The following is a 19,589-nucleotide window of genomic DNA, read 5'->3' on the forward strand; positions in this document are numbered from 1 at the left end:
CCTAAGGCAGATTTCAGCCTTCATATGGAGGACAGAAACACATGGCAAGGAAGGGACATAGGGGACACAAGCCACAAAAACTAGCAATAGGACATCCAAGAGGGAGTTCCTGCGGAGAGCACGCCATGAACCGCCAACCTGGCAGAGGAGCCTCATTTTGACAGTAGCCATTTTCCATGGCAAGTACATGTGTCAAGCAGAAAGGGTAAAACCAGTAACTGGTGTCACTTGATATACATATCAGAGAAAGTACACAACAATTTATTACTCTAAGCCTGGAAACCATCTAAAGAGATCAGACATAGGAGGCTGGTTGTCAGTAATGACCATTTAAGAGAATTTCAACAGACCTTAAAAAAAATCATGTCACCAACAAAAGCCACAAACCTGAACTATCATAAATGCGGGACAAATGGCTATTGGCCATAGTTATGTGACACTACCATTCAGACTTGAGGCTTCAGAAACTCATAAGAAAGCTGGACCCCAACACACAACCTAAGGATTAAGCTGCCCTTGAGATGTACTTGCTATTGAGCAGTGAGCATTCTCAGTCAATTGGAGGATCTGTTCTGATAAAAGCTGGTTGTCGTCTCCTGTCACTGGACATGAAAGCCCTCTGCACTCTCAGCCCCAAAGAGACTATTCCTCATTACAGAGTGAAAACAAACGAAAGTGTTTTTAACACTTCACTCCTGGGCTGGAGGTGATGAGCGAAGGGATTATTAGTGCAGTGTAATACAGAACGGTCTCCAAATGTTTCCAGTCACTGGGCATAGAGAAAACTCTGAGAAAGGCAGGCTCTAGTGACACAGAGTTCCCATGTCCATAGATACAGCCTGGATAGAGCTAAGAGCATGATAACACCAATTTATTCTAGCATCTCCATTTTGGAGAAAAACAAGTAGATGTCTTCATGCTAAGCTTAAGGTATATAGTGCTGATCAAGGTTGAGGAAGAAAAGATGGAGAACAAGAGATGGGGGTAAAAGAATTCTCTGTACTTCCTAGGTGAGCCATGTTGGGGAGAGAGTAGAGTACAGGCTAGGATACATGGAGCCGCTAAGATGTTACTGTGACTGCATACTTCTGAGAAACAGGCATGCGATGCTAATTCCAGAACCTGTATTGAGCAGTTAATTGAGTAGCATTAACATATCGGAATAATTTAATTAGATATCACACTGCAAAAATTACTCAATTCATAAATATCCATGAGTTCCTCGTTTGCTTCCCACGGTTAAAAGGCATTGGGCGTGCAAAGGTCTTTTAGTAGGATTCTAGTATTCATTAGTTTTTATAATGTAGAAGGAGAGAGGAAGGCTTATGATAAGAATTAGCTCATTTAGGGAAGGCAAGTCATAAATGACAGGAGAAACGTCCAGCCTAGACCTTAGTTAAAACATTTTATTCATGTTCCTCAGCCTTCTCTATGAAGAATATAAGTTGTGATACATATTTTACAAAAGACAACTGATCTTGGAATGAACTGATTTGCGAAGCTCTGTCTCTGTAGAGCCGTGGAGTGTGCACTAATGATGTGTGTTTCTTTTATTCCTTAGTGTATGCAGTTGCAATTCCCAAGATCAAGCTGAAAGTTTTTGACTGAACTATGCTCAGATGTTACATGCAACATGGAGAGCAATGGTGGGCTACAGGGAGATAATGTCTTGTACAGAAAAACAGATGGAACATACTACCAAGCTTGATTTCTTATACATAAGACATTTCCAAGGGAAAGAAACCCCTTACAGGTTTTTAAGCAACCCCTATCTCTCTCATTGTCCTCTGGCTTCAACCAACACAATCTGTATCAACGTTTAATTTTTCTTACTTACCATTTTCATCTACAGCAAGTACGCAGGCTCCTTTCGCCAGCAACTCCTCAACTACCACCTTCAAGCCATTGCGTGCAGCGATATGGAGGGGTCTGAAAGACAACACTGAATATCAGCTTTGGTAATGTTTCTGTGAGTGGTATACCTGGGACGTTTCAAAGGTCTGCATGCTAAAGGCTTGGTCCCTAGGCTTGGGTGGAGGAGGGAGGTGGCAGATCCTGCAAGGTTCTATGGGTCACAGTGAGAATTTTCAGGTCACTGGAGCATGTCTTTGAAGGCACTGTAAGACCCTAGTCCTTCTCACCTTTTTGTTGTTGTTGTTGTTTTGTTTTTTTGTTTTTGTGTTGTTTTGTTTTGTCCTCTGGGTGAACAGCTACAGGTTCCTGTCAACATGTGCTGCCTCATCCAAAGTAAAGGAGCCAACCAATCATGAACTGAAACACAAAACTATGAGCCCAACAAGCCTTTTCTCTTCATGATTCCTTGGGGTATCTGATATAAAGGAAGGCCAATTCTTAGTTTAAAAAAAAGTGACATTTGTTTAACTTATGTCACTAAAAGGAAACTATACTTAAGAATCTACAAATAGCACATGGCTATTTTTGCTTTTGAGATGAGACATGTTGACCATATCTTTTCCAGGTATCAGTGATTCAGATATTCTTATGTGTTTGGCCCAGATCTCTCTGCAGTGTTATAAATAGCCTACATCTTAAACAGTCTTGGTGAAAGTACAGAGGAGACTGGAAGAAACAGTCAAGCTCTGTTGTATTCTGTAAAAGGCCCTTCACTGGCTAATTGAGTCACTCAAATTGGGGAAAAGAGCTCTGGCATGCTGTCTTTGGGACATGAACCAACTACTGCTTTCGAGAACTTTACACAGTTCATTGGAATGAGTGGTATTAATATATACTCTTAGATCTTTTTATTATTGCATGTTCATAGATGTCTCACTAGATTATAGTACCTTGTAAAAGAGTCTTACACTCAGTATAATGTGCCATGTCCTTTAACAATCTTAAAGAAAAAAAAAAAACAAACCTCTAATATTCTTTGCCTTTAAAACAAATGCACAAGCAATCTCCCAAAATAGAAAATGAAACAGCTTTTAGATCCTTCACACTGAGGGTTACACTGAATTATATTAAAATATAATTACAACAAATAAGCTTAGAAACAGTTCGAATGTATTCTGGGAACCTGATTTATAAACCTGACGTTTTCCAGTCAGACGACAAAACACTAATACATAAAACAAACACTTTCCCCAGATGTGTCAGTCCATAAGCCCAGAAGATTTTTCTAAAAGCTCACTAAATTTATCATGAAGTACAGCAACACTGGTAAGGAGAACAAAGATCTTACAAATAATATGAGTCATATCAAAATAAGAGTTCTACCTGAAATCATGCATCTCTTGTCAACATTGCAGGTTCATGAAGGTGAAGCTAGGTTAGCACCTATCACTGCACTCCTTCTCAGATTAGACTAGCATGTATCAGGCTCTTAATGGGTGTTGGATAAATACTATGACTCTGGCCCTGCCCCAAGTGAGACACCTTTACCACCCCCTCCCCCACAGGCCAAGGCTCAGGGAACACCTCAGGGAAGAAGATGGGGAGGAAAGCTGTGGCATGCTATCTTTGGGACATGACCCAACCACTGCATTCGAGAACTTACAGTAGCTGTGTTTAACTGCATATGACTTGTACAAGATCAATCCAGTCAAAAATCCCAGCACCGATGGAATGAATAATCACTAGGCTAGGTCCTGCCCCTTACTGAGGGGGGTCACAGTGGGGCAGGGAGAGAGTCATTGTTGGGGATGTAGCCACTAGTAGGTTTCCCATGCTCCAGTGGATGGTCCACATGCATGCACACAAACTGGATGTAAAGGGTTAATTGAAAAAATGGTTAATTGGGTCAGGGATGTGCTGGGGGGTCTGGGAGGAGGAAAATGGTGGTGGATATGGCTATATTTCACTGTATATATGTAAGAAGCTCCCAAAGAATAAATACAAGTAAAATCTTGTGACTCTGGGCCCAAGTCGAGCTACAATTGTCACACTCACGTCTGCAGCGCGCTGTTCTTCGCATTGATAAGGCTCTCGTCTTGTATCTTGTCAAGTATTAACAAGGCACATTTCTCATGGCCCTGATTTTAAAAAGAAGAGCAAGAAACATGAGACAGCGATATGGAAAAAGCTCCTGAATGCTAACTTGATTGTACTTTCAGTTGAGTACCAGCTTCCTCTGCCTGAAAACATTCAAGACTATTTTCTGAGTAATTCCTTTCTAAAAGGTAAATGGACCCAAGACACTCTTAAGCTTCAACGCAGGGCCTATTATGACTCGTTTAACATGAGACTGATCTAAAATATTCATACTTAATATGAATATTTCCAAGGTAATTTTTAAAATTAATGTCCAGAGAGTGAAAGCAAATGCAAGCCTAGCTAGGTCAGAGAGTGATGGAGGGCAGAGTCAGCAGCATCCTTTGAATCTTTCAGCACTGCCTTTTAAGCCTACAACATTTTCCTCCTCCTTCAAGCCTTCAGTTACTACTCCAGTGATCCACTTCTCCTGGAGTTACCATGACTCCCGACATCTGTATCACATATCTTCATTTCTGTCTGATGCTCTGAAGAAACCCTGTTTCTGGTATGTGTTGTTTCTTTGACCAAAAAAATGCGGGCATCTCTGGATCATAATATGGCAATCGATGCTTGATAATTGAAATATCAATGATTGGGTCTAGGGTCGTGGTTACTAAGCCTTTGCTATTGAAGGGCACAGACAACCATTGTTAGTATCATCTAGGTGTCAGAGATGTTAGAGATGTTGACTGTCTCTGGGATGGACAGATGGATGGGTAGATGCATGAGGATGCACACACATGCACACACACACACACACACACACACACACACACACACGAGAGAGAGAGAGAGAGAGAGAGAGAGAGAGAGAGAGAGAGAGAGAGAGAGATTCTGCTTACAAAAAAATCTTAGGCCAAGTTAGATTTTTTTTTTGGTGATAGGGTCTTACTGTGTTCAAAGCTTACCAGGCTAGCTTTGAACCCTGAGATCCTCCCTGATCTGCCTCTAAAGTGCTAGGGTCAGAGGCATGCACCACCATACCTGGTGAGAATCTGATTTTAATGACATTCTCAAGTGATTCCTTTGTGTAAGGCTGTCTGAAAAACACTGTAGTTCCTTCCCATTATTAACACGCTATGCTTTGAGATTAACTTCCAGATTCTGAGCACTTTTGATGTTTTCATGTTTTTTTTTCCAGAGAATGAATACAAAATATAGCCAATGAGAGGAATGGCTGAGACTTCTGATACCAGTGGTGTCAACTGGGACCTACATATGATATAATGCACTTTGTGAAAATCACACACGTAGGCATTTGTATGTATGAGAGAAAAAAAATCTACCACACCCTTTGCATCGATTGACATATGCATGAAAAAAAAACAATAACAGTGTACATGGACAGGGTGCTTTGCACATGGATAATGCTTTGTACACGGATAGTGCTTTGCAGTACCACAATCTGGGCTCTGCTCTCACAATACCTTCAAACAAAACTCAGTAGGAATTGTTTAGAGTTTAGAAGCCATACAGCTTAATGACCTAACCTGTTGTGTGGTATCAAAATGTGAAACTACAACCAGAGAAACAGCATCAAGACAGGTAGAATGTGGTAGGATTGCCCATGGTAAGTGTGAGAAATGTGTCTTTGTTATTCTGCTTTGATCAGTGGCATATATCCATCAACCCAGAATTCTGCCCTGTACTGGGTTGGCCTAATGTTGCTTGTATTCTAATGCTAATTTGGAACCCCCAAGGTTATTTGCCCAAAGACAAAGGATCTGCTAGTAAGACACTGAGTGACCCTGCTTCCAGTTGATTGTGATTGGTGAATGTGATGGTTTGCCTATGCTTGTCTGAATTTGGAGGTGTGGCCTTGTTGGAATAGGTGTGGCCTTGTTGGAGTAGGTGTGTCACTGTGGGAGTGGGCTTTTATACCCTGGTCCTAGCTTCCTGGAAGTCAGTATTCTGCTAGTAGCCTTCAGATGAAGATGTAGAATTCTCAACTTCTCCTGCACCATGCCTGCCTGGATGCTGCCATGTTCCTGCCTTGATGATACTGAACTGAACCTCTGAACCTGTAAGCCAGCTCCAATTAATTGTTGTCCTTTTTAAAACTTGCCTTGATCATGGTGTCTGTTCACAGCAGTAAAACTAAGACAGTGAATAAAGATGCCAACAGCTGATAGCTGGGGAGAAGAGAAATATGTGGGATTGAGTTTTGGTGGCCTTTGTGGAAGGAGCAGAGGAGAAGAGGAGAAGCTGCCACAGGGATAGAAAATGAACATGCAGGAGAAAGAGAGAAAGAGAGAAAGAGAGAAAGACAGAGACAGAGACAGAGACAGAGAGACAGACTCCCTCCATGGGCTAAGGGTCAAGAGAACATGGCCCAGAGGGCTGCCTAATTGGAGCTAAGAGCAGCCCAGATGAAACATAGTAAGTAACAATGGGGTTATTGATAGAAAGGTAGATTCTAACAGCATTGTGCTGTCTAAGGCATATTAAAATATAAAGGCTGTGTGTGTCTTTAATTCAAGAACATAAATGGTGTAAGGTGAGAAGAAACCCTGCAACAGGGATTTTTTTCAATATTTCTTATTGCATTGACCCTTTCTTCTCTCCCTTCATTTTCATATACAGTTGACAGCACCCTAAGAAATGGCCATCTAAGTAAAATCCATGCTATGTAGGTTCCAGGTGGACAGAGGTCTCAGGTACTATTGTTCTGATCATAACATTAAGTAACCATGATTTAAACACATTACATACTTTACTGATAGCCAGGTGTAAGGGAGTATTCAAGTCCTTATCCTTCACAGTCAGGTCAGCCTGGGCACTGTTCACCAAAATATCTATAGACAAAGCCGAGAGAAGGTTACTTAGCCTGAATGCCAATCACATAGTTCAACGTGGCTACAAAACAGCATAAGTGAATACAGACTACAATAATATTCAACATTTGTAATTAAGGAGTAGTTTCCTGCCAGATTTGTTTCATTCAAATGGGCGCTGGCTGGGCTAGTGTGGACTCCCTGCAGAGTTTTGCTCTTCCACCAGTCCTCAGCCTCTAGGCTGAACCCAAATACAGTGTCGGGATTTCCAGACAAGATGATTCTGCTATCACATTTTGTTTCTAAATGTTGGGCAATTTCACTCAAGTGTTAGCTTACTTGGATGGAGTCCTCCAGTGATACAGTTACAAAGAGCTGGAGATGACTGCGTTCATGGGCAACTTCAGTAAACTGGTCCCTTTCAGATGTTCATGCTAGAACAGTGCTGGCTCTTGTCCACAGCCTAAGTACATACCCACAGCGCCTGCCTGCCCGTTCTCAGCGGCCATCATCAGTGCTGTTTTCCCTGAATTATCTACGGCATTCACTTGAGCATCATGTCTCAGAAGCAGCTGCAAGCACTCCGCGTGATCGCCAAAGGCTGCCGCGTGGAGGGTTGTCCTGAAGGTTTCAAACACAGATGAATTTATTGCCTTTCAACTTTATCTACAGAAACTACCAAGAAACATGTGTACGGTGTTTTCTAAAGATTGAAAGCTTCTTGGCTGACAGAGATAATGACCAGAGTTATTAGAAAGAACTCCTTAGGGTGGTTACTGAAGTATCACCTATATGAATGGTACCACTTAGATTTCAAGGGGAGTCTTATGCAATGACCCCATAAGGAAATTAGTGTCTTTCTGTCCTTTTAAAAAAATTATTTATTTTATGTATATGAGTACACTGTAGCTTCAGACACACCAGAAGAAGGCATCTTATTCCATAACAGATGGTTGTAGCCACCATGTGGTTGCTGGGAATTGAACTCAGGACCTCTGGAAGAGCAGTCAGTGCTCTTAACTGAGCCATCACTCCATGTAAACAGGTTCACATATGAGTATATACTGTGCCACTTAATAGAAATAGCAGAATATTGAAAGCAATATGAATATTCTTCTAAAGAAGTCAGGTATGCAACATGCTATGTATTCATTCAATGAAATAATGTGCAGCTTTACAAAGCAAGGTAAATCTTTATATTTGGTATGGAAATATACACATATACACACTAAAAGTAGAACTTGGTAATATAAAGTCCATTTGCATAGAAATGACATATATTTTTTTAATGTCTATTTTGTAGGTATGTATGCAATTTGTTTAAGAGAATACAAACAGTGGGAAGAATTGATGTATATTTGCTTTCTATAATTCGGAGGCTCGAGTCTCTAGACCAAGAAGGACAATTTCTAAAAGTCTACACCCTTTATAATACTTGATTTAAAAACATACTATGCCTTAATTTTTCAATTAAAAAATATTTTCTTTTGGCCAAGGATTGTGCATGTATACAGTCAGGAAGATTATGAGTTTGAGGCTAGCCTGGGCTTCATAGCTAGTTCAAGGCCAGTCTGAGCTACACAGCAAGACTCTAAACACTAAGGGCTGGGGTTGTAGCTCAGTGGTACTTTTTGGCTTGTCTAAGACCCTGAATTCAATCCTCAGCACTACCAAAAGTAAGTTTATATAAATTTGAAAGCAAATGATTTACTATTCAAAATTCAAAAACAAAGGCAGAGACTCAGGACCAAGAATATGACAGCTTGCATCGCTTACCTGCCTTTGTCATCCCTGCAGCTGACAATGCTGGGATCTATGGCCCCCAGGAGCAATGATGCACAGCTCTCGTGACCGTTTATTCTAAAATGAAAATAGAGTTCAGTATTAAAACCCTCATTAAAATTATATAGTCCTTCATACCTCATCTTTACAAGCATTGCATACTCAACAATTTGATCTAGTTTTAGAAATCTGATGCCAAGCTTTGGGACAAGCTACAATAGTGTACCCTGAGCCCCTCCACTGGTTCCATTAAGGGCCTCTGTCTGTAAGAGACCCTGGAACACCACTCCCACGAGGTCCCAAGTAGGTGACATCCAGACACCAAAGTGGAAAAGACATAGATCCTTCACACATGAAATCATCCTGGTTAGTACTTTAAAGGTTTGTTCATTTTGATTTTATGTGTTTCAGTGTTTTTCCTGCATGTATACATGGGCATTGCATGTGTACCTAGTGCTGGAGGATGCCAGAGGAGGGCACTAGATCCCATGAAACTGGTATGGATGGCTGTTAGCCACTGTGTGGGTGCTGGGAACCAAATCTGGGTCTTCTGCAAGAACAGCAAGTACTCTTAATCACTGATCTCTCTTTCTAGCCCCTAAAGTCACTCTGATTCTTTCTTACCTACTCTTTCTGTACTGGTTTGATTTCATGACTCCAGTGAACTTCCAGTCAAATGACCCAGCTTCATGCAAAGCCCACAGACAATGTAAATACAGGACACTTTCAAGCCTTGCACCCCAGGCTGACTCTCAGAACTCCGACTTAAGGTCACTGCATTCTCTGAACAACAAGTTCTCTTTATGAACTTGCAATAACAATTAAATTTGAAAAGGAGGAAGAGAAGGAAAAGGAGGAGGAAGAGGAGGAGGAGGAGGAGGAGAATGGGGGGGGGGGAAGGAAGAATGATGAAGATGAAGATCAAGAATTATAGGAAAAGTTTTCCTGGTAGAAAATTTCTAACCACCTACAGATATATAACTATCAACCTTGACTGATTTTTCAGAGTTTGGGGGGTGATGGGGGCTACTGCTGAAGATCTCTTTACATCTATAAACCATGCCTCTCAGGCCACCACCTTCAGTTTCCTCATGTGGTACATGAGTCACCTTGGAAATGTAGCCTCTGGAAAATCATTAACACGAGTTGCATGCTTGGCTAGCAGGCCTATTTGTCTTTAGCAGCAGAATAGAATATATTAGTCTTATCTGTAATCTAAATGCTTTTTCCACCTGTAAAAAGACACCTTTTCTACATGAAGTTAAAGGAACAGAAGTGGCCACGTTGCCTTTCGAGAGTTTCTACTTACATTGCACAGTGCAGTGGAGTGAAGGGATTACCAATAAATTTTCGAAAACATTTTTGCTCCAAAAGTACCTCTATGCAGTTTTCATTACCTGCAAGGAATAAACACATTTAGAGAGCTCACAAGAAAGAAACAAACTTTGGTCATGGTGGTTTGGTGTTTGTTTGTTTGGTTGGTTGTTGTTGTCTTGTTTGATTTGGTTTGGTTTTAATTCCCCATTAACTGTTGAGTTCAATGCTTGTTCTCTGTAGAATAAAACAAAATGCTAAAGTATTATTAACTATGCTCACAGGTGTTCTGAGATATAATGAACAAATCAAACAGTGAAGGCCATATGGCCTGGTGGGGAGAGAGAAAGAAGTCGAACCCCAGGGAGAGGATGCAGTCTGTGACCAGCCTGTGTCTGCCCTCAGATTCAGCACCCTTCCACACCCTTTCCTTTCCTGTTGTGGATTCTCCCTTGCCAGAGAAAGCTCACAAGTTGCAGGTTAAAATATTATTTTAGGTAAAAAATTTACAGTTGGCCAATGGTAGAATAAGAGCAAAAATAAGTTTTTATTAAGGCAGAACCAATGAATGTGAAGACTAATGAAAACATAGGTAGTTTTAACTCAATGTAATTGAGCACAGAAACTCTTCCCAGAAAATATAATCACAATTTCCAAACTAAAAATCCTAGTGGAACTGAAATGCAAATATAAAGTTGCAGAAGCAGAGTTGGAAATATTCATATGAGATATCCATTCTCTTAGGGGGTAAGAGGTCTTCTTAAGGCTGATTATGGAGATACCACAAAATAGATTCAACTACACAAAACTTCAAAAACATTTGCATGGCAAAAGGCATTCAAAGGAACAGAAACACCCCCAACACACAATAGAGAAGAGCCACATAGCCAAGACACCCTGCTCTTACAGATGCAAGGGAAGAGGTAAGCTGTTCACCAAGAGAAAGCAGGCATGGGTGAAAGGGAACAATAGCCAATAAATATGGCATTACATTATGAGATGCAAACTTAACCAAGAAAAAGTTACCAAGAATAAAGATATACAATCACACTGGGCTGGCAAAGTTGTAGCAAAAATACTTTTATCACATTAGGTCAACCTTTTGAACAAAATATTATTCCTTACAATTTAAAAACATGCCTTTTATTTAAAAAATTCACTTCTGGATATTTAATGAGATTTTCATGTTATAATATGAATATGCACTGCTACAGTGTTTATGGTAGGAAAGAAACCCTAAAATTAATCTAAAAGTCCATCAGAGGGGGATCTGGTTGAATAAAAACGCAAGTTTTAAGGAATGTGCGTGTACGTGAATGTATGTGTGTGAGTGTGCATGCAGGTGTGCATGTGTATAGCTATCAGTATATTACTATTAAAACTATGTATTGGTGCATATGGTATCTAAGGATAGCCTGCAGTGGGATTTTAAGGGAGCACTAATAAAAAAGGAAGAAAGCTATGGGATGAGACTTGTGGTATAATTCCACTTAAAGTATATGCATATTTTTTATTTATAATCTCAGAGGAAAAATTATGAGACATGCATACAATTAGCACGCATTTCTCTTTTGTTCCAAATATCTGAGATAAAAAATTTGAATATTCTAAGTAGCACACACAACAAAGCAAATGTGGAATGTGGATATTAAAAAAGAAATACCAAAATCTAAACGACACATCTACTAGCGTTTATGAGTGACTCTACTGTGTGTGAACTATACTGCATGCTGTCTTGGTTTTACCTTCATTGTTTTAACACCTCATGTGATTCCTGGTTATCTGGTACAGATCAAAAACTCTGATTATAGCTGCTTAAGTCCATTGGCGACTCTGATGAGGTGTCACAGGAAGAGGGAAACAAACTAAACCTTACTCAGCATTATGACAGCCACAGGGGTGGGGATGAGGGATGTTTAAAACAACATAAGACAGACACCAGTGTCTGGATACAGACACCAGTAACCACAGCATACAACAATGTTCTCACCTCCACTGAGGTCACAGAGGTGCGAGGCTAGAAAGTCTAGTACATGACATTCGACTCACCATTGTAACACGCCCAGTGCAGTGGCGTGTATCCCTGGTTGTCTTTGAGACAGCAGTCTTCTTCAGAAAGGGCAATCTGGAGCAATTCATTCAGCCATGTGGCGTGGCCCCGAGCAGCCGCATAGTGCAAGGGTGTCCTCCCTCTGGAATCTTTACAGAGGATTGATGCTTCTTGTTCCAGCAGCATTTGCACACATTCCTCATGTCCTGTCATAATCTGGCATGTTGCAATTAAAATGCAAGACAAAGCTCAGTTGTCTGGGGATAGAACTGTTGAGAGTGGAAGGCTTCCCCCGCCTGGCCTAAGAGGTAGGAGGCAGAACAACCCTAGCAAAAATCCTTACCAGAAAAGCCTAGGAGAAGTATTTTGGAGCTCTCTCTCCAAACATAACTACGGATGGTATCATGATACCTTAGAAAATACTAGCTTCAGAATCAAGGAGGAGTATGTTAAATCCTGGGTGTCCACCCCTGTCAGACACAAGTGAGTCTGCCTTTCTCTGACTCAGTATACTCACTATGAGAAGGCAGAGAAACAATGACCTCAGAGGTTGCCCACTACTAAAGAGACAGCACACTTACATGGTGCAGCGGGCACGGGGATGCATTCTGGGAATATCTCAGAGAGTCTGTACACAATGCTAGAAAGCACAGCCTATTCCACTCTTAGGCTGCCCGAGAGAGCTGTTAAGCCTAAGCTAACATGCACAACACATTACCCTAATGGACATCATGGGGTCACAAGGGTTTGTGTATCTAAACATCAAAGGTGCAGTAAAAGTTACACAAGAAAGGAATCGTCTCCAGCTCCATTCTAACCGTATGAGACCACTGCTGTATATGCACAGGCTATCACTGACAGACATATATATGTGATGTCCCCTAGACTGCTGCACGACCCAAAAGAAGTGCAAAGAAACAAGAACTGCGATTATGTTGATAACCATGGAAAATACTTTTAGTCACCAGCTAGGGTGCTTACATCACTTCTACATAGCAATTTTATGATTTTTACCTTTGTCTAGTTAGCCTATTTTTTTTTTGTCCTTCAAAAATTAAATCAGCAGATGTGTAAAAAGACTTGGCCACAGGACACATAGATTGTCATCGTTTGCTGCACCGAGCAACAGAAATAGTGTGACTGCTCAACACCACTGAATTCATCCTGGCTGCTGCACACATGGAGTATTATAAATTCTGCATACAAAATTATACAGAAGAATATTTTATGCCATGGAGAACGGTCCTTTATATATATTCAGAGAAAGAGAGGCCATAGTGTGTGTCTGCGCATGCTTTTGTGCATATGTGTATTAAATGTGATTATCTCCAGGAAGTATGATTACTGGTGATTTTGATTTTCTTTTTCTGTATGTAAAAAATTCACTTTGCAAATTTTCTACACTTTGCATTTTGTAATCAGAAAGGAGAGGGAACCCCTTCAACAGTAGGTATCACAGTCCAACACAAACTCCTAAGAGCAGGGCCAAACTGTAGCTTTCATTTGTGTCATTGTATAAAATTCTGTAATTTTGTTTTGACTGTGAAGCTAATTGGATATATTATGAAACATCTTTTCCCCTAAAGCCTCACACAGGGAACACTAAAGCAAGCTCACTGAGGAGGTAACTTGACTGAAGCAGAGGAAGATGTACATACCCCTCTATGTAAAGCCGTGCACCCCACTATGTCGACCGCATCTACGTTAGCTTCCTTTTCAAGTAACAATGAAACAGCATCAATGTGTCCATATGCTACTGCAAGCATCAGTGGGGTTCTAGGAGAGAGAAATCGGTATTTTAGAAGGAGATTAAAACAAAACAAAACAAAACACAACAAAACAAAACAAAACAAAAACAAAAACTACTTCCAGTGAGAGAAGAGGTCTCTTTCTATCAAAAATTTCCCAGTATTTCCTATGTTTCTAACTCGCTACTCCATGCCATGTAGAACAAGCCACATGGAATGTTGGCTAACACATAGGGCAGTCACATTACTTCTAACATTTTCAAAAGTGTGCGGTGACCACTCCACGCCAGCTGGCTGGGGCCCGGCTGGGGCGTGAGCGCACGCAGAGGAGCCTCTTGCCTCTGTCACAGCCTCTGCTGGTCTCTGCTCAAGATTTGCCTGGATGGACAGAGCTTCCATGTTTTGAAGCCAAGTCTGACGAGTGTAGAAGAAAGACCAAGGCCCTGCTCTAGCTGTCACTCAAGCTCCTGTGCCTGGGGACAGACCTAGAGCCTTTCTGTCTGTCTGCACTTCCTATTTGTAAGAAAAGCCCGGGTGAAGACTAGGCCAATAGATAGAAACTGAAAACAAACTCAAGAGAAGATATAAACCTGAAGGAATTCTTTATTATTTCCAGGACAGAAACCAACTCTCCAGGTCTGCCATTTTGCTATTATTAGAAAGTGGGTAAGTGGTAGGTAGCTTTAAATGTCAAAGGTAGAGCCGGGCATGGTGACGCACGCCTTTAATCCCAGCACTCGGGAGGCAGAGGCAGGCAGATTTCTGAGTTCGAGGCCAGCCTGGTCTACAAAGTGAGTTCCAGGACAGCCAGGGCTACACAGAGAAACCCTGTCTCGAAAAACAAAAACAGAAACAAAAACAGGAACAGAAACAAAAACAAAAACAAAATAAAAATGTGAAAGGTAGGAAGAAAGAGGAAATACTAACGACTAGGAAGCATGGCTAGAGCAGGGATAAAAAGGGCACTCACTGTCACTAAGACGCGCACACTGAGTGCTTTCTTCCCTTTAGTACATGCTCTGGTGGCTGGCCACACCTCGGCGTTCTAGGCTCCTGATCCATGAGTTTCACAGAGAACTACTATCCTAGAACTCAGCAGTCATCCCTATCCACTGCTCAACAAGCCAGCCAATCAGCTCTTGTGACTGACCATAGCAGAAGGCCAACATGAAAACACTTACTGTCCCTTGGCATCTTTCACATCAACCACTTCCGGGTTGTCTGCTGTTTCAAGTAGTAGCCTCAAACACAGTGTGTGACCATTAATAACTGAAAAAGAAAATGACAGAGTTTTTTTTTTTTTTTTTTTACATAAATCAACATGGCAGGTTCTCTCTCCCAAGTGAAGTTTGTGGACAAGTCAATTATTTCTCACTGCTGCTAATGGACTGTCCTGGCTTCCAGTTCAAGATGGCCCAGGTGGTTCAGGGAAACCCTGTCTCCCCCCTTTCTTTTTATCCATACACTTCCATCTTTGCCTTCCCCTTTCTGTTTTGGGAATCTTTAAAACTCACTGTCCTTTCTTATCTCCCTGTAGAGGGCTGGTAAGTGTCCCCACCTGTCAGTCCACTCTACTTCCATATAACCATCCTGTGTCTAGCCCATCTCCAGCTCTTTCTAAAAAGGAGAGGAGAGTAGGGACGAGAGGAGAGAGAGAGAGAGAGAGAGAGAGAGAGAGAGAGAGAGAGAGAGAGAGAGAGAGAGAGAGAGAGAGAGAGAGAACCCAGAGATCTTCAGGTCCCTGCCCCGGCTACCCCACAGTAGGCAGGAAGTGTCGTGTAACCCCAATGCCGTCTCTGCCTCACGTGGCTGGGGGCGAGTACCAGGGTGTGTGTGCCCTGTGCATAACTGAACATGCTCCTTCAGGAGGTGGGGGCCCTAAATGCATGCTGGGAAGGAAATCTCACGGGGGTGGGGGGATGGTAAACCACTCCTCTATGGTAAGGCTTCTCCCCTGGTGTCCTGGAGAACTTTTGCAAGGCCTTACAGCTGTCAAGGGATCCACTCAAGGAATAAGGTGAGGATGACTATCCTTAACATGCTGGCCATGGCTTACTCTCTGAACAATACACACCCCACAAAGAACACCAAACTTCCCTTGCTCTGGATACAGCGAGAGAACTGAATGGATACAATGAGGTTGTGTTGAGAAAGGTCCCTCTCAGAGCTGTTTTACAGTCATTTTAATTGCTGGCCAGTCATTAAAGAACGGTAATTTAACTTCCACAGTTTTCTGGAACAACGTTTATTAGAATTAGCTCACATTCATCGACACCATTCAAATGCACAGCAGGAACAACGCCCTTGTGCTAGGAGCCATGCTGTTCAGCTCCTTCTCAGCATCCACTGATCCATACATATTGGGAGGACATATGATGGATTGGAGTTCCAGGCCACATCCTATCACAGCTACCTCTGCTGTCATTCTCAAAATTATACAAAAGCCTGTTATCTTGTTGAAATTTGCAGGGAGTTTAATGTATCCCCAAAAGGAAAAGATTGTCATCATAGGGATGACAGCTAAATCCTCTCATCAATGGCTCAAGGAATGGAATCAACAGGACTTGGCTTTTCTTTCTGTATCAATTTGATATATTTGATATTCTTTAATGCTCACAATCATTCCAAGGACATTTCAATTTTGGCTAAACATAAGAAAAAAACCCATCTTGGTTCACATTGGTCATCCAGTGCGCCACAAGTCATCTCCAGTGAGGCTTTTGTTCTTTACTTAGCTGTCTGAATTGAGCTCACACCCCTAAGGAAAATTTAGGACCCCCCCTGCCCCCCCCCCCACTTTAGAGTAGCAACCTCAGTTCTCCTTGGCTTCCCATGTACTGTATTCCTCTCCACCCCCCAATTGCCTTCTAGCAGAAAGATATTAGCAATGTTAGCTGTGCCCTGCCAGATGCAGCTCTCTGGGAGACTGGGTCAGTCTCTGACAGCCATTTTTTACACTGCTCAAGGCCACAACTGTCACTGTTTATCTGTGCTAAAACCTTCAATGTTCATTCTGGCCGCCCCTCCCCACAGTACCGAGGGTCTCGACCAAAGGAACAGGCTTCCCAAGTGAATTGAAAAAGAAAAATCCAGCTAAGCTGATCCTCAAATCCCAGGGGGAAGCTTCTACCCAGCAGACATTTTCTGGAGAACAGTTAAATGACAGCCTGTCTTTTTAATAGATGGCGTGAGGGAAATCAAGAGTGAGTCTACTTGACCACTAGAGGGAACCCTTCGACCACACCTACATCACAGTGGCAAATGGGTGAGGATGGCCCTTCATTCAATTATTCACCAGTTTTGTTTTGGTTTTGTTGTTGTTTTGGTTTTTTAATTTATTCACAAGTTTCAAAGGCAGCCTTCCACAATCAATCCAGGCCATTTGCAATTGTTAGGAATTACATAGTAACAAAGTGGGTTTCCTGGCTTAATAATAGGCAACCACTCTTTAAAATGAGTAAATTTGATTTTGACAATAATACCAAGGAAAGTATGCCCTAAGAAGCAAAAATACTGGTGGAAACAAAAATTAATAATTTAAAATTTTAAATTTATAACCTTTTCCTGGCAATAATTCTTTCTAGACAGTCAGGCAACAGGTAGGCTTCCTCTATTTTTGTATGGTGTGGCTTGGAAGTTAAGAGATATAGATAGAAATGTACTTCTTTTTTTTTCTTTACAAATAATTAATTACGTTTGTATTTATGTTGTCGTGCATTTGTCAAGGTAGGCATGTAAAGGCCCAAGGACATCTTGAGGGGAGTCAGTTCTCTCTTCTGCCATGTGGGTCACATTGATCAAACTCAGGCCGTAGCCTTGCAACAAGAACCTTCACCCCACCCCCAGGATCTCATCAGTTCCGACAGAAATGTATCTAACTGTCTAGCATCCCTAGAAAACAGTCAACTAATGAGAATCATGCAAGTCTCATTCCTTCACTTCCTCTACAAGGCCACGCCCACTTTCTGCTCTCTTTTGAAAAATGTCATATTCCATCCTTCTCAAAGGTTGCAACAATGGAATCGCCTGAGCAAAAAGGTACTCAGGCTTTAGCAGGACCAGAGATTCCCCCAACTTGCCTTCATATATGTGTATATATCCCTTCATATGTAGTGCAGAAACATTCCAGAAAAGCCCCATCCCTTGTTGACTGATGTGCACATGTTAAGGGTTTCTGTTTTGATATCAGATGCGTCAAGGGTCAAAGTGAAAACTGAATAAAGCAGTGTGCAGGTTGATAGAAGGATGTGTTTATTAGCTCCTTGTCTGCTAGCCCCTTTGCAAAACAGTCCTAATGATGCCATTAATGCCTGTGAAGCCACCTTGACACATTTTACCCTTTTATTTAACTCTGTACATGAGTTGTAAAACTCAGGAATACACAAGACCTACCTGAGGCATGAAGTGGAGTTCTTTTGGTGACATTGTCTTTTACAAAGATGGATGCGCCCTGGTTAACAAGTGCCTCCACACATTCTGTGTGTCCCTTGAAAGCAGCTAGGTACAGAGCTGTCCGGCCTTTCTCATCCCTGATGTCCAGGTCCACTAGGGACTGGAGAAGGACCTCCAAGGCTTGGTGGTGCCCATTGTAGGCCTGCAAAAGAGAAAGCCACAAATTGAACCCTTACTTGCCTCAAATCCCTCAACAACCCATCTGAGGTGCTGAGCCTCCTGAGTCTCAGACTCCAAAGAATCCCTTGTAACAACACTTGAGATAGAATCTGAAGCCCGCACACTGAGGTTAGGCAGAAACACTAGTTCATGAACCTCTGGTTGCAAGTAAATGCCTTTGAGGTTTTTTTCCCTTGTCAACTAATTTGCTCAAAGGCATTACATCCATTAGTATACATTTATTAGATCTACAATCTAAAAATCTAATTTAGACAAATGGCTGTGTGAATTACATGCTCATCTCTCAGGAGAGTCCTAAACAAATCAATGGACACTACAAAAAGATTTTCAGGAATCTTTTCTGTTAATAAAGCTAGGGAAAAAAATTACTGGAAACATTGGGGACTCTTAATTCAATCTACACATGCAAATCTTCCCTCACAGCTCATCATGTGACTAACCATGAGGGTGTAGGTGACTTTCTTAATTGTACTTAGAGTTTTGTATCCTCATCTATAAAATGAGAGCAATAAAAGCTGCCTCCTGGGGCTGCCACAAAGATGAAGAGAGATAATTGCAGTGGCTTTGCACAAGATCCGATATGCAGTGGAGGCTGTTCTCTTCCCCGTTATTTCTTCCACTGATCATAACGAAGCCACTGAACCAGTTAGGGAAATGCAGGACATGGGTGAGGGCCAAGTTCAGATCTCTTATGAGGTCCTAGGCTATGTAGTACTAAAAACAAGATAGACAGTCTGAGACTTTTAATTTAGTCTACAAAGGGAAAAAAATATTAGTCACATGCCTACAATACATAAGCAAAGGATCTTGAAAATAAAAGAGAGTAAGAGGTAAGGTTGTCTAGGGGGAAGTGGGTCAGAGAGATGAGAGGGGAATAGGAAAATTCTGCCTTAGGTGGCTTCAGACGTCCTTTGCCATTTGCTATTTTCTCTGTACTGCTCCTCAAGGATCCATGTATTTGCAAAAGATTTAGCACAAAGGACTATTTTCTTAATATAAAAAGAACTTTTGGAAATGGTTTTGAAAACTAGAAAAGTGTGCAAAAGACCCAAAAATGCAGTTCACAGAGAAAATAGAAATGTAAAATGCCAACAGACATTCAAAAAATTATATAAAATGTTTATAGTGCTATTTTGTAATTACCTGGGCAATGAATGAAGAATTTGGCCAGGTCCCTAATATCATTAAAACTGTGAATGGGGAGGAAGGCAGGGGAAGCAATCCTAGACACTCTGATGGGCATATAGGTTGCTATGACATTTGTGGAGGGTAATAAGAAAGTGTCCAAAAGAGGTT

The 19,589-nt window shown here is 41.5% G+C and overlaps 1 protein-coding gene across 4 annotated transcripts in view; it reads right to left on the bottom strand.

Annotated features, from left to right (window-relative positions):
- Ankrd44 (ankyrin repeat domain 44) overlaps nucleotides 1-19,589 on the bottom strand; it is a 301,804-nt gene that overhangs the window by 4,512 nt on the left and 277,703 nt on the right. For all 4 annotated transcript variants that reach the window (XM_021160936.3, XM_029478049.2, XM_029478052.2 and 1 more), the window contains exons 18-27: nucleotides 18,054-18,255; nucleotides 14,843-14,930; nucleotides 13,572-13,689; nucleotides 11,913-12,129; nucleotides 9,859-9,946; nucleotides 8,544-8,627; nucleotides 7,243-7,388; nucleotides 6,706-6,788; nucleotides 3,910-3,992; nucleotides 1,838-1,929 (exon numbers count right to left, since the gene is read on the bottom strand). In XM_021160936.3, coding sequence (XP_021016595.1) covers nucleotides 1,838-1,929; nucleotides 3,910-3,992; nucleotides 6,706-6,788; nucleotides 7,243-7,388; nucleotides 8,544-8,627; nucleotides 9,859-9,946; nucleotides 11,913-12,129; nucleotides 13,572-13,689; nucleotides 14,843-14,930; nucleotides 18,054-18,255 — 1,201 coding nt within the window. The remainder of the gene's footprint in view (nucleotides 1-1,837; nucleotides 1,930-3,909; nucleotides 3,993-6,705; nucleotides 6,789-7,242; nucleotides 7,389-8,543; nucleotides 8,628-9,858; nucleotides 9,947-11,912; nucleotides 12,130-13,571; nucleotides 13,690-14,842; nucleotides 14,931-18,053; nucleotides 18,256-19,589) is intronic.

Source organism: Mus caroli, unplaced genomic scaffold (genome assembly GCF_978045245.1).
Source record: "Mus caroli unplaced genomic scaffold, Mus_caroli_1 scaffold_1, whole genome shotgun sequence".
Taxonomy (NCBI): domain Eukaryota; kingdom Metazoa; phylum Chordata; class Mammalia; order Rodentia; family Muridae; genus Mus; species Mus caroli.